Source organism: Rhamphochromis longiceps, linkage group LG11 (assembly GCF_057381845.1).
Source record: "Rhamphochromis longiceps isolate RC_006_pf linkage group LG11, R_longiceps_female_GT1.1, whole genome shotgun sequence".
NCBI classification, from domain to species: domain Eukaryota; kingdom Metazoa; phylum Chordata; class Actinopteri; order Cichliformes; family Cichlidae; genus Rhamphochromis; species Rhamphochromis longiceps.
The window spans coordinates 15,898,478-15,911,449 of NC_140567.1; the positions used below are offsets into that span (position 1 = coordinate 15,898,478).

General features: G+C 39.7%; 1 protein-coding gene across 2 annotated transcripts in view; it reads right to left on the reverse strand.

Moving 5' to 3' along the window:
• LOC146658751 (myelin basic protein-like) overlaps positions 1 to 12,972 on the reverse strand; it is a 53,909-nt gene that overhangs the window by 11,258 nt on the left and 29,679 nt on the right. For both annotated transcript variants that reach the window (XM_085422476.1, XM_085422477.1), the window contains one exon: positions 11,812 to 11,875. In XM_085422476.1, the coding sequence (XP_085278602.1) occupies positions 11,812 to 11,875 (64 nt within the window). The remainder of the gene's footprint in view (positions 1 to 11,811; positions 11,876 to 12,972) is intronic.

Consider the following 12,972-nt stretch of genomic DNA (forward strand, 5'->3'; position numbering starts at 1 on the left):
CAAGGATACTTTGGGATGTAGACTGAAACATCCAGGAATTAAACCACCAACCACTTACTGGAGGCAGTCCCTAAAAGTCATACATGCAAATGTTAAAAACGAGCCTTTCTATAATGTTAACATGTTCCACAAATGTTTTCGCTGTCTCTAGATACTTCCCCTTCATTTCAGCTGTAGTGAAACTATTACTTTTTATACTGTATATCTCAACTGTTTAAGTTATATTATAGCTTAAAGTTATGATTGAGTCCTAAAAGAGACTCAAAAGAGCCGCTTAGCTTCTTTAGGCCCATTTTTGCCATCCAAAGTTACCATCACATTTAACACCAAACTTAACACTAAATCTTATAATCTCAGGTTGAACATCATGTTAAATGTTTGGTCACATACAGCTCACAAACCAAAATAAATCTGGCAACAACCATGCCAAATTAAAGTGTATTGAGTGTGCACTTAGCTGTAGCATTTAAAAATTCAAATCGCAGTAAACTCATGTGAAGCCTGGTGTTTTGATAAAGAACTATATCTGCCATGCCAGACGTGTTTGTGGAGGATGAGGTTTTCCCTGGCAGCCACTATGAATGGCTGTCTCTAGTATGACAGAGAGCCAGCACACAGAGCAGCTCAACATGGGTTGATGCCATCAGCATAGTGCTCAGGGACATTTCCTCACCCATGGAGAGGCCAAAACACATTTATAGATACACACATTTCAGCAAGGGAGTGAGCATGACTAATGTCCCGGACTCATAAGCCAGCTGGATGCTTGAGGCTTGAGATGAGACATTACACTCCAAAAACAAACCTGAGACAAACCTCAAACAAACAGGACCGACATACTCTGAAACACTCTGCTCTGCCGAGCGCCCAAGACCTCAAAATCCAAATGTCACCATAATGAAGATGAACTCTATGTGTGGAAGAGCACCAGTGCTAGTTTTTATGCACCTGAAAGCATTTTCAGTATTTTTTATAAGAATCTGTTGCTAAAAATAACCACAGTAGACTAAATGGAACAGAAGGTTATGAATCCTATATAGCCATCACCAGTGCTGATAATATGATATCAGTTTTCTCCTTTCTCTCACAGCAGAACTATTTTCTTTAGATAGATAGGAAGATAGACAGATAGACCTGCTGTAAGGATTTCTTAAACTAGATCTAAAAGAAAGTCCTGGTTTACCCCCAAAAGGCTTTTTCTAGTTCAGGTAGTTCAGACAGTCTGTATGAGAAAAAGACATCTTACAGTGAAATAACTGCAGTTTCTTACATTAAAATAAAGCAGACTGTTCCCAACACAGTTTAGATCAGGGGTGGGGAACTCCAGGCCTCAAGGGCCGGTGTCCTGCAGGTTTTAGATAGCACCCTTGGTCAACTGACTAGTTCATTACCAAGCCTCTGGAGAACTTCAAGACATGTTGAGGAGGTAATTTAGCCATTTAAATCAGCTGTGTTGGATCAAGGACGCCTATAAAACCCTTGAGGCCTGGAGTTCCCCACCCCTGGTTTAGATCATAGACTACAAATCTGAAATATCACACTTTGCATCCAATTTCCACAACCATCTCCAGGGTTTACAGAGAAAGTTACACTGTAAGAACACTGACCAATGTTCGGGTGGTTTCTTCCAGCAGTATAAAACATCATGTCATAAAGCTCAAGTCATCTCAAACTGGTTTCTTGAACATGGCAATGTACTCAAATAGTCTTCACAGTCACCAGATTTCAATTCAGCACAGCGCCTTTGCAACTCCACTCCACTGTGCCACACCAACATGTCAATATCGACCAAAATCTCTGATAAATAAGGCAGAAGTGGGCCCAACTGCGTAATACCAAGGTGTGCATAATAAAGTATCCAGGGAGTGTGTGGGGGTGATTTAGGATAAGAAAAAAAAAAAAAAATCCTAGAGCTGTAAACCAATCTAAAGTGTGATTATCTACTGTATTAGAATAGAGCATTTGATTTACTTCTGGAAGTTACAGTGCTTGTGTCTTGCATGGAGGAGGTTCAGCAAACAGCTTAGAGAAGCAATAAAAAAGCAGATCATAAAAAAAGCACTACACAAACAACATTTGGCAGTGATTAGAGCTGCACACAACCACATATTGCAGGCAGTGAACTATGAATTCAAATGTGTCTCTAGTGGCACTTAAGGACCACTTGATCAGCTGTGCATTTAATGTGATGAACCCACCTTAGATTAAAATGCATTTGTTTTGTTTTTTTAATACAAACCCATCATGACCACTACAGAAAAACACTTGAAACACCCCTCTCAATCGGGATTACCATACAGAACCTGCATGTCTGTTCTCCAAGAGTAAAGACTCTAGATAATCTTGTCTGACATTTGGGACACAGTAGCAAGAGTAGTACCTTTGTACTGTTTTGTTACCCATCTATCCCCTCCCTTTGGACTCTTGTAGCCTCAGAACCACACACACACACACACACACACACACGCACACGCACACACACATTCAGTAATTGTCCTGCCAGATGACCGAGACAAGATGACGTGGTCTCCTGAACTCATGGCCACAATGAGGCACAATTTCTTCACGCACAAAGATGAAGAATACACAGGGAGCTGGTTCAGAGGCTGCATGCAGAAGGTCATGAATACGGCTGCATGAACACAGGCACATTTAGAGCAGCAACAGCGCGGCTTTTAAATTTCCGAGTAATTAATTCATCAACTGGAGAAGAAAAGAAAAGGGGGAACTACAAAAGTGGGTCAGAAAAAGGAAATGCAAGGTGAAGGAGGACAGAAAAGGAGACTGAACAATGGTGTCAAACCAAAGAACACTAGTCCAGTGATGCTGCCCTTTAACAATCAGAGCTTTTGAGGGTGGAGGGAGGGGAGAGGAGGTGCTTCACATCGGCGGTGCCAGGGCCCGTACCAGCTAGAGTCAGCCTCCGCCACGGAGACAAATGACTGAGCCACTGCACTTTTATACATGTGCGACTGGCAAATCCACAGCACCAAACATATTGTCAATACTGCGCTGTATGCACAGTCAGCAGTGCTTACACAATCTCAGTGACAACATGCCATGTGTGCGCATCACAGAAGACCAAATCCAACATGCAAAAATTAGGTTAAATTTGAGTTGCTCACACTCACCTCAAGTTTGACTATAGCCTCCATTATCACAGGGATCAGTACAGGCACATTAAGATATTCACTTACCCATAGTGATGATGTCACTATGAGGTCAAAGAGAAGCGTGGCATCTGGCAGAGTGACACACAATACTCGCACTGCAAGTTGTTGATGTAATATTGATGAGAAAAGTCATGAATAGAGAGCCCTACGTACATGAATTTTAATGTTTTATACCAGTTTTCATTGTTAATGTCTATTGCATAAGCTGATACACTCACGGAAAGCTAAGAATCTCTAGCAGGCCAAATGTGAAGTATTTTTTCCAGTAACTTCAAAGCAACGAGCTGAAACATTAATTTTTATTTACGGAAGTTGTAACATGCTGCACAATTTGTTAAAGAGAAGTCGCTCAACGTTGATGCGATTTGTAACTATAGGAGGTGTCTCGGTTCATTTATTCTCCTCTCTCATTCTCAGATAAATAAATTATTAAATAAATTTGTTTCCAGCAAACAGCGAAGCCAGCCGATTAAAGAAGATATATAGTGATAACTGAAGAAAGCACAGGGAGCTTTGTGGGTCAGCTGAAGGGCACGTCAGTAAATGAAAAGCCAGCTGTGTACATCACACACACACACACACACACACACACAACGCCGCATTAACTCCACCCAGAGACGAAATCAGATATTAAATATGCACCCGACTTCATGAGGGGGAAATCCAATTTCCAGCGAGCATCCTCCGATTCTGTTTTAATTACGGCTCGATCTGTATTTTCAGGAGCTTCTCTACACAGTTAGTAATGAGCAAACAGAGAGGTGAATCAGTCTCAGCCACTCCGCCTGCTCCGATCAGCCAGTGCTCTCATTAATCTCAGCAGGCTCGAAGTAGGGCGAGTCTGAAGCAGCCTCGCCCTAACAGACCAAATTTCCCAGAACACGTCCAATTTTAACAAAATTACAGAACAGCGCTAAAAATGGCTATTGGTATGTCTACGCAATACTTTTCATGGTTACTGACGCAGTCTGTGACTAACATTTTCTTTTACTTTAGCAAGCTAGCTTGCTACAGAATGCATCAGTAACAAACCACTTTTTAAAAAAGATCTCTATCTAGTCCGCATCTACTCACTGCAGTATTTTCGATCAACTGAAGGAGTTTCAAAGAGTTTTTAGGACAGCCTGATAATAACGAATCATAAAAGTTCAGCCTAGAAGTAAAAAACAAATGAACTAGTTCTTCAGCGTCACTCTGAGACTCTTTGTTTGTAATTTTAGAGATATTGTGCAGATGCAGTGGAAGTGCTACATAATTCCTTAATATGCACATTGAAGGACGTGTCCTTTCAAAATACTGGTCATGCAATGTTTCAGAGAACATAAGCATTTGTAGTACACTATGTTCACTGGCTAACAACATGCCCTGACCTGCCCCTTTCTCATCATATACAGCTTCAAAACAAAGATAGGTATGCTATAAAACACTTATCTCGAAGCTTCAGAAACAAGTGGGTGACATCAAAGTATCTATGTTCAACTTTTAGTCACTGTCTCTGCTCTGTAGTTAGCTGGCTAGTTTAGCTCAGTGGTTCTTTAATGTTATCGGAACAAGGCCCCATTAGAAGTATTTCCAAGTCACAACTTGACAAATTATCTTGTATATAGATAAATTAAATTCCCCATAATATGTATACATGGCATCCGAAAATATGTGACTTAGCATATGCTAACAAAACTAACAAATTGCATTCTTTTTTTCCTCCTTTATTTTTTTTTAGAGGAGAACAGAAGAGGACGAGGAGGAGATGAGGGACGTGACATCAAAGGAGGTGAAAAGAGAGAATGTCAGATCTATAAGACGCTCACTTTCAAATTTGTCAAAGTTCAAAAAAACAAGACGTCGTCACATAAATGGAAGCAAAAGTTACGTGACCAAGGCAGATGAAAAAGCAGAATTCAAACCGGCGTACGACTTCATTGACATCAAGCCCTTTTCTTCTTAAGAGTTTTGGTCCTGCTGCTAAAGTTAAAAATAATAACCAAGCTGAATGAGAACTCAGAGTGCACTCATTTGGTTTATATTGATTTCATGCTGCAAAAGCCCCCTGTGCACATGACCGAAACCTTTTTGGTACAGTACAGTCTCTCACATAGTAGATTCCTTTTAGGCAAGAAATAAACTGAAAATAGTGTAATCTGGCTAATGATTTGGATAATGTTCTTAAAGCCTTTGTGGTTCTACTGAATGACATGTGGAGGTGAAGAGCTAATGCGTGCATTTCCCCTGCTGTAAAAAACAGCCCAGTATTTCAGCAGCGTATTATTTATTCCCAATAGTTCTTTATTCAAACTGAAACAGCTCTCTGCTTTTAGTTTATGATTAATGACAGATTGGCTGTGTATAGAGAGACTGTAACAGTTCAAATGGTTCAATTATAGCAGATTGTGTAAACTCATATTGAGCATTCTTCACAGTTCGACAAAAGCAAGCCACATATATTACAGCAGTATTGGCTAAATGGGATCTTTTTAAGACAATATTAAGTGGACAAAGGGAAACAAATTAGATTATTAAAGTGAGAAAGGCATTTCCTAAATATTTAGTATACTTAAAGTATTTAATGGAACAATATTTGGTTGATATTGATTCCTGCTCTTAATTAAAATCACCACAAAATGACTATATGCACTAAATATATTTAATGGGACACCAACAGAATAAAAACTATATCTGCTGCTTTGTGCAGGGATATTTCCATTCCAGTCAGATCTTTCATCTTCATTTGCTTATTTATGAAGCACTATTGTAGCTAGAGACAATTTCCCAGGAGCACTGCTACAGAGCGTTTTCACAGTAGCTCCAGAATTGGTTCCTCCCAACAGAAGGCAGGATTGTTCCCCACACATTTCAATATGAGGGGGGGAAGACAAGAGATCCTCCGGCTCCCTCAGGCTGCCTGTCATCATGTAATTTTGCATGATAACAGAGCCCCTTACATTATCCAGCTAAGGTTATCTAAACAGATTCATCACAATAAAGCCGTCTTAAAGTGTGAGTGCAGAAAGAGGCTGCTAAGGAACCAAGCATTTACAAAGAAAAGAATTTTTTCAAGCCAAATGCTCTGTAGGAAAAACACAGCTTTGATACACTCTCATACACTGATACGGTCCAACCAAGCTAAGTGTTGAGACTAGTTCTCAACAATAAGCCTGGGTGGACAGTTACATGTTCATTGCCCAAAATAATGGAGTAACAACCCAGTACTGAGCCTGTAGAGAGTACAAACAATCTATCCAGGCAACCTTGGCCCATGACTGGTGCCTGCAGTACTCACTTTTCTGTGAGCAAACAAGCAATTAGCAGTCCCTTTAGCAGTAAACCAACAAATGGGGTGGCCACTTCCACTAAAGGGTGGGGAACTCCAGGCCTCAAGGGCCGCTGTCCTGCAGGTTACAAATGTGTCCTTGATACAAAAACAGCTGATTTAAAGACTAAATTACCTCCTCAATATGTCTTGTAGTTCTCAAGAGGCCTGGTAAGGAACTAATCATTTGATTGAGGTGTGATGACCCAGGGTGATATCTAAAACCTGCAGGACAATGGCCCTTGAGGCCTGGAGTTCCCCACACCTGCACTAAACGTATTTGATAAGTGGAAGGTCCCTTTCTTTTTTAATCATAGAAGTCCCCACCAAGTGACCCCACAACTTAGTAGGAACGTTTGGCTGTTGTCAGGTCCTGGGTACAGGTAACAATTCAATAGCGTACAGAACCTCTTTTAGCAGCAATAATATGAAGTCAGAATTTTCTGAATGACTTTATTAGTCTCTCATATCATTATGGATGAATTTCGGTTTGCTTCTCTTGACAATGTTGCTTCAGTTCACTGAGGTTTGCAGGCATTTGTTTAAGAACAACATTTTTGAATCAACCTTGGGCAGCTGTGGCTCTGTTAGACTGCAGGCTCTAATCTTAGAGTTGGTGCGTCAAACTCAGGCCCCTTAGTGTGATAAAGTGTTCTTGGCCAAGACTCTGATCTCCCAAGTTTCTCCATTACAGACCACCTACAATTTAGAAAAAAATGACAACCTAAAGCCATCTTGCCCCAAGATTTTTGACCAGGCCACAATTGCTAAGCCTTTCCCCACCTGACACTACACTTCCTCTCCTGGTTTCTATCCACAGCTGCTGTTCGTTTCTCCTCCCCTCACCCTGACAGCTAAAGGGGGCCCGTTTTGCTCTGCTGTGGGCCTGCTGCAAGCTAGGGCAGGTAATGGAGTCATAATGGGCTTTTAAGAGCCATACAGCCAATGGTGGTGTTTGCCCTTCAGTGAAAAAGAAAAAGAAAAGCACTGCAAACAGGAAGTGCAGTATGGAGACATGAGTCATGATACCTGCTGATGACCACTACACCCTACAACACGCTCCAATAGAGACTGCTAACCTGCTGGTCATAAACCACTCACATTGGGCCAATATGATGGAAATCCCTCATTTTCCTCCTTTGCCCAGCACTTTAGAATCACCTAATGGTACTAAATTATTTCACCCTTGGTGGACAAGCCAGAGCAGCAATGAGTTAGAAACTGATAAGAAAACATGATTTTTACACACTACCCGAGGCCAGCGCAGACTGAGCAAAGATCCAGTTAAACATTAAGAGTTGAAGCAGAATCGACACATTAATAATATTGAGGTGCTCAGAGGTGGTGTCCTTTCAATGAAAAACCTCATTAAACCAGTCTGTTTGCAGGAAAAGCTGAGCAAAAACTTAGCTGACATGGAAAGGGCAAAGTCTTAATCAATCTAAATACCAAACTAATTATTTTTCTTCCCTTTTCAGTAATGAGTGTGGTATGCAGTCGAGTCATTTATGTTTTAGGTTGCCTTACAAAGAGATGGCTACTTTAACCTGTATCCTAAGTTGTGTATACCTATGAGCTGCCAGAACTGCTACGTGGCCTCTTAAAAACACTTATGTCAATAGCGGACCCTTTAAGTCTGTTCCACTCCGATCAATGACGAGTGTTTAACAGGAGGGACATGAATTACTGAGGTTGTAGGAGGAGGAGCATATCGAGTGGATCCAATCTGATGAAGCTTCTGCGTGGTATACCTTTCCTGCCGATAATCAGTGAGAACAAGCAAGAGTGGTGGTTCTCTGGTGCTGCGCACACAGGCGTGATTACACACTCAAACAAGCTTCCATGACATAACATCATTATGGAAAGAAAAATTTAATTGTGCCTTCATTCACATGCATGCATACAAACACACTGCAGCTGGACTGATAAATTTGTTTTGCATTATAGGAAATCAATACTGACCTTTCTTAGAAAATGAGTCGGTTAGTGCCGTCTGCACTCCAATATCTTTTCCAGTGATTTCACGCTTCAATGACTTTGTATTTCTTGGATAGTCACTGAATACTACATTAATTGTTTTTGTGTGTAGTCTAGTCTCTCAGTTTATGAACAGCTGTTACCAAAACACAAAGCAGCCTAAAGCACTGCATGTTCCCCCAACGTTAATGTGTGAAGGTTGGAGAAGTGCAGAAGCCAGACTGGACCAATTCCTCCTTCTTCAGAGCATCCCCCGGGTTTGAGTGGTGGGTCATTTAAAGACATAAATGTAAAAGTCATATACCCAACAATCAGTCTCAAACTTCACCCCCTATGGCAAAATTATTGCTCAACACAAATTTAACACACATTACATGTTTGTACGAGTTCTTCATGTGACCAGTGTAAGGGGAGGTTTATTTCTCTATAAAACAAACATAAATATTGAGTTATGGCAAATAGTTTGTTGCTAGTAGTGACTGAAACACTTTTGAAAAGATGTGGTCAAATGTGAGCCATATACAGCCAGAGCTTCTCAAAGTGTTTGCTGCTTTCAAGAGCTGGAATGTTAACAGGCCTGCTCTGCTGTTTTATCGAGTGCCCAGCATTGGATTAATAATTATAATTGATGATAATTAGTATTAGTAGTGATATGGTAACTGAACCAAAGTGCTCGTAACAGTTGGGGCTCAACACTTTATGTAAAAATGATACAAATGAAGCTTGGAAAAGTATTGATGACACATTTAGCCAGCTAGTTGCTAATATCATCACACGTTTTTTGAAAGACCATCAAGTTACATTTCCATAGCTAAAAGTCAAAAGGGATATTTGTCACAACTGCATAAATATCCATGTGATAAACTGTACAAACATTTTTACTTTTCTAAGCTAACGCTGCCAATAAATGATAAGTAGCGTTAGCTTAGAAAGCTAAACCTGCCAATAACAATAATAAGCTTCTGAATAAGGTTATTCTGAATATGGACTGAGGTGATTTGGCAAACGCATTTGCATGTTATAAAAAATTTCATGAAACGTAAATAAATAGAGACTAGAATGTTCTACTGGTTGATGCCTTCTGGCAACTCTAAAGCTAGCTTAGCTGCTAATATTCAAGTTTTAGACCAGAAACAGTTTAACTTAATTATTATATTATTTATAATATTATAAAAAATATTTTCTTTTAACTATGAAAAACTAAAGAACTACAAAGAAATAAGAGTTAAAGTTAAATATTATTTCAGTGTTTTAACCTTAAAATAGATACTGAAATCTTTGTTTTGAGTAATTATTTTGGTTACAAGCAGTGACTGAGCCATTTACAACACTGCTCTCAATGAAAATTAGTCAGTCAAAAGTGGCTAAAGCAAAAACAAAAAGTAGCTTTTGCGATTTTCTTTTGTGCTTTAGACACTTTAGTTCATACATGTGAGTAGGGCTGCACGATTTTGCATAAAATGAGAATCACGATTTTTTGGCTTAGAATTGAGATCACGATTCTCTCACGATTTTCTTTTCCAGTATAAATATTTATTGCACTTATTAACTGCACATCAACTTCGTAACAGTTGAGACTGAACATAAAAACAAAAAATAAACATAAAAACAACAAATGTCTCACGTTTTGTTATAGCTGCAAAATGTTGTACTGCTTGAAATTCCGTCTCCACCGTTGCTCGACACTGCGTGTATAGAGCAGGTAGTGCAACAATAAAAAAATAGTTGCGGGACGGCACTGTGTAGCGTTTGTCTAGGGTGTTGATCATTTTCCTAAATCCCTCGTTTTGCACAGTGTTGATGGGAGCCATATCTTTAGTCAGGTGATAAGTGATATCCTCCGTAATTTCTTTGTGCCTGCGGAAGTTCGACGGGTATAGGGAAGCGCTGTATAAGGTTCCCGTTATTGATGTTTGGGTGGTTGACCGGGACGGATTTTCTCCTGTCACTTTCTCGTCATCCCTGACGTGCTCTCCGTTGTTTTTTCCCTGCTAATTTTAGCATCACATGGCACAGCTTCTGTATCACGTGGTATAAGGCTCCGCCCTTGTCATTTGTTGAGCAGGAAGAGTGAGCGCTTGTTTTCATGCAGATTACGTCCCGGATCAAAGTGCGGTACAATCGTCGACTTTTTTTCTTTTTTTTCTTCTTTTTTTTTAAATCGTTGTCATTTGGAAATGAGATCGCACATAAGTATGAATCGAGATCGCGATTTTCTAACAATTAATCGTGCAGCCCTACATGTGAGCCAATCATTCCTGGCTTGGTATTCACCAAGCCTCACCCAGAAAACGTCCCAAAATTCAGGAGAGGAAAGTAAATATGCTGCACATATTTTCCGCTCTGTCTCTTGGGTATTTTAGCTGCTTCTAGGCAAAAATACAAACTTCAGCAGGTGGCTAAAGAGACCTTAAATCACTGCAATTCAGCGGCCGATGGCTTTGGATGTTTAGGAAGAGCACATATTGTATGTGAAGTCTTAAACAAACAAACAAAAAAATAAATGTAAACAATTTCCTTCACCCTGGCAGGGTGCATCTTTACATAGTAAACAAGAGCCAACAGGATGTGTCACAAACTCAAGTTGTTTCACTGACAGTAGGGACAAAAAGAAGAAGAAGATGAAAAAAGGGACTATGTTGATTTTGTTGTGTTAGAAATTTGATTTCTTTTCTTTAAGCAGAGTGCCTTACAGTGCAAACTCCACCAGAGAGATTTAGTCTGCTTTAAAAAAAAAAAAAAAAAAAAAAAAAAGACAGTCTGCATATTTGCACGCACAACTGCAATTGCCTCTGGTTGCAAAAATAATCCCATACATTCTAATTTGCAAAAGCACTGACTCCTAAAATCAAATCATAACCAACCTACATGGGTCTACTCCTGTGGATCAAACTCAACTGCCCTCATCTGCTGAGCTGCAGTATTACAGAGGCCTTATTTGTAATACCTGATCCTTTCACACGAAACATCACCGTGAATGTGACCCAAAGACAAAACTTTTCTAAACTATAAGAATCAACAAAAAAATTTGGAATGATTGGAACAGTACTTTTAAGAAAGGCTGTCCTTCATAAATCATTGCTAACTTTTTAAAAACCAGCCAGACGTGGCTAAAAATATGATGGATATTCTGTAAATTGACTGATGCCAGCTTTGACTCTCATAAGTGGACGTGTATGGGTTGGGAAGGCCTCTATTCAATCTTTAGATTGCTCCAGAGCTGATTATGCACACTACAAACTGTCATTCATTTTCTCATCAACAACTGAAAAACATATACATCTCCTCGTCTGTCTGATGGGAGTATTTCCAATATGTAATATGCATGTAAATTTTAATTCAAAGACCTCTTACCAAAGACTTCATCTTGTTGTTCAGGTTCTGCTACTGCCGTTTCTTTGGGTTCAAGTGACGGAGCCTTTAATGAGAACACAAAAACAGATTGAAGAGGTGAGATGCTGAGGTGCCATGGCAACAAAGCAAAGGCAGAGACAAACAGGCCAACTGTGTGAGAGAGGGGTGATGAGAAAGAGAGACAATGCGAGGGGGAGGTAATTATACCCATTTAGTATTTTGGGGCTTTATGAGAACAGAATTAAGCTGAGACCCTTTCATTCAACTTTCATAAAGAAGTGGGTACATCCTGTGCACACTGGAAGCTGTTGCAACACTGAATGTGTGACCGGTGCTTTTTGTCAGGATTTTATCTATTTATCATCTGTCTTATTTTGATTGATTAATTGATTTATTGCATGTATGCACTTGTGAATCTTTGGCAGAAACTTGTCTGGAATGCATATGCAAAATGACATTATTATGGTTTCAATTATTTTCATGTTATTTGCTAATATTCATTAAGAGAAGTTAAACCAAAACGCAGAAGCAGCGAGTGAAAAACTGAGTACATGCTTACTGCTTCCAAAGGAATTAAGAGTATAAGTAGCAGCCAGGTGCTACTAATCAAATGCATTGATTGATCAGCAGCAAGTGTGAGCAGCTGTGTAAAAGCAGATGTTTTGGCAGTTTGCAATGTGCGTTAACACAATCCTAGGGAGGAAAGAAATCAGCGATGATCTTAGAGAAGCAGTTGTTGCTCCCCATCAGTCTGAGGATGGTTATAAGGCTATTTCCAAATAATTTTAAGTCTGCCATTCTTCAATGAGAAAGATTATTCAAATATCAGGGGCAAATATTCCAGACTTGCGCTAATTTCCCCATGAGCTAAAGAATTGCTGAAAGATTAAAATAAAGAAATTGTAGTGAGTCAGTTAAAGTCCAGATCTCAACCTACTTGAAGGCTGCGGGGGACATTTAGAGAGCTGTGCATGAGCAAATGTCCACAAAACTCAATGAACTGAAGAAACATTCTACAGAAAACTGGGCCAAAAACACCTAAAAGACAATATGAGAAACGAATAACGTCACGCAGAAAGTGAGAATTTCAGGTTACTCAAAGTCAAGGTGATTCACAAGCTATTGATTGAAATATGAAGTGTACTTAGTTTTTTTTTCTTA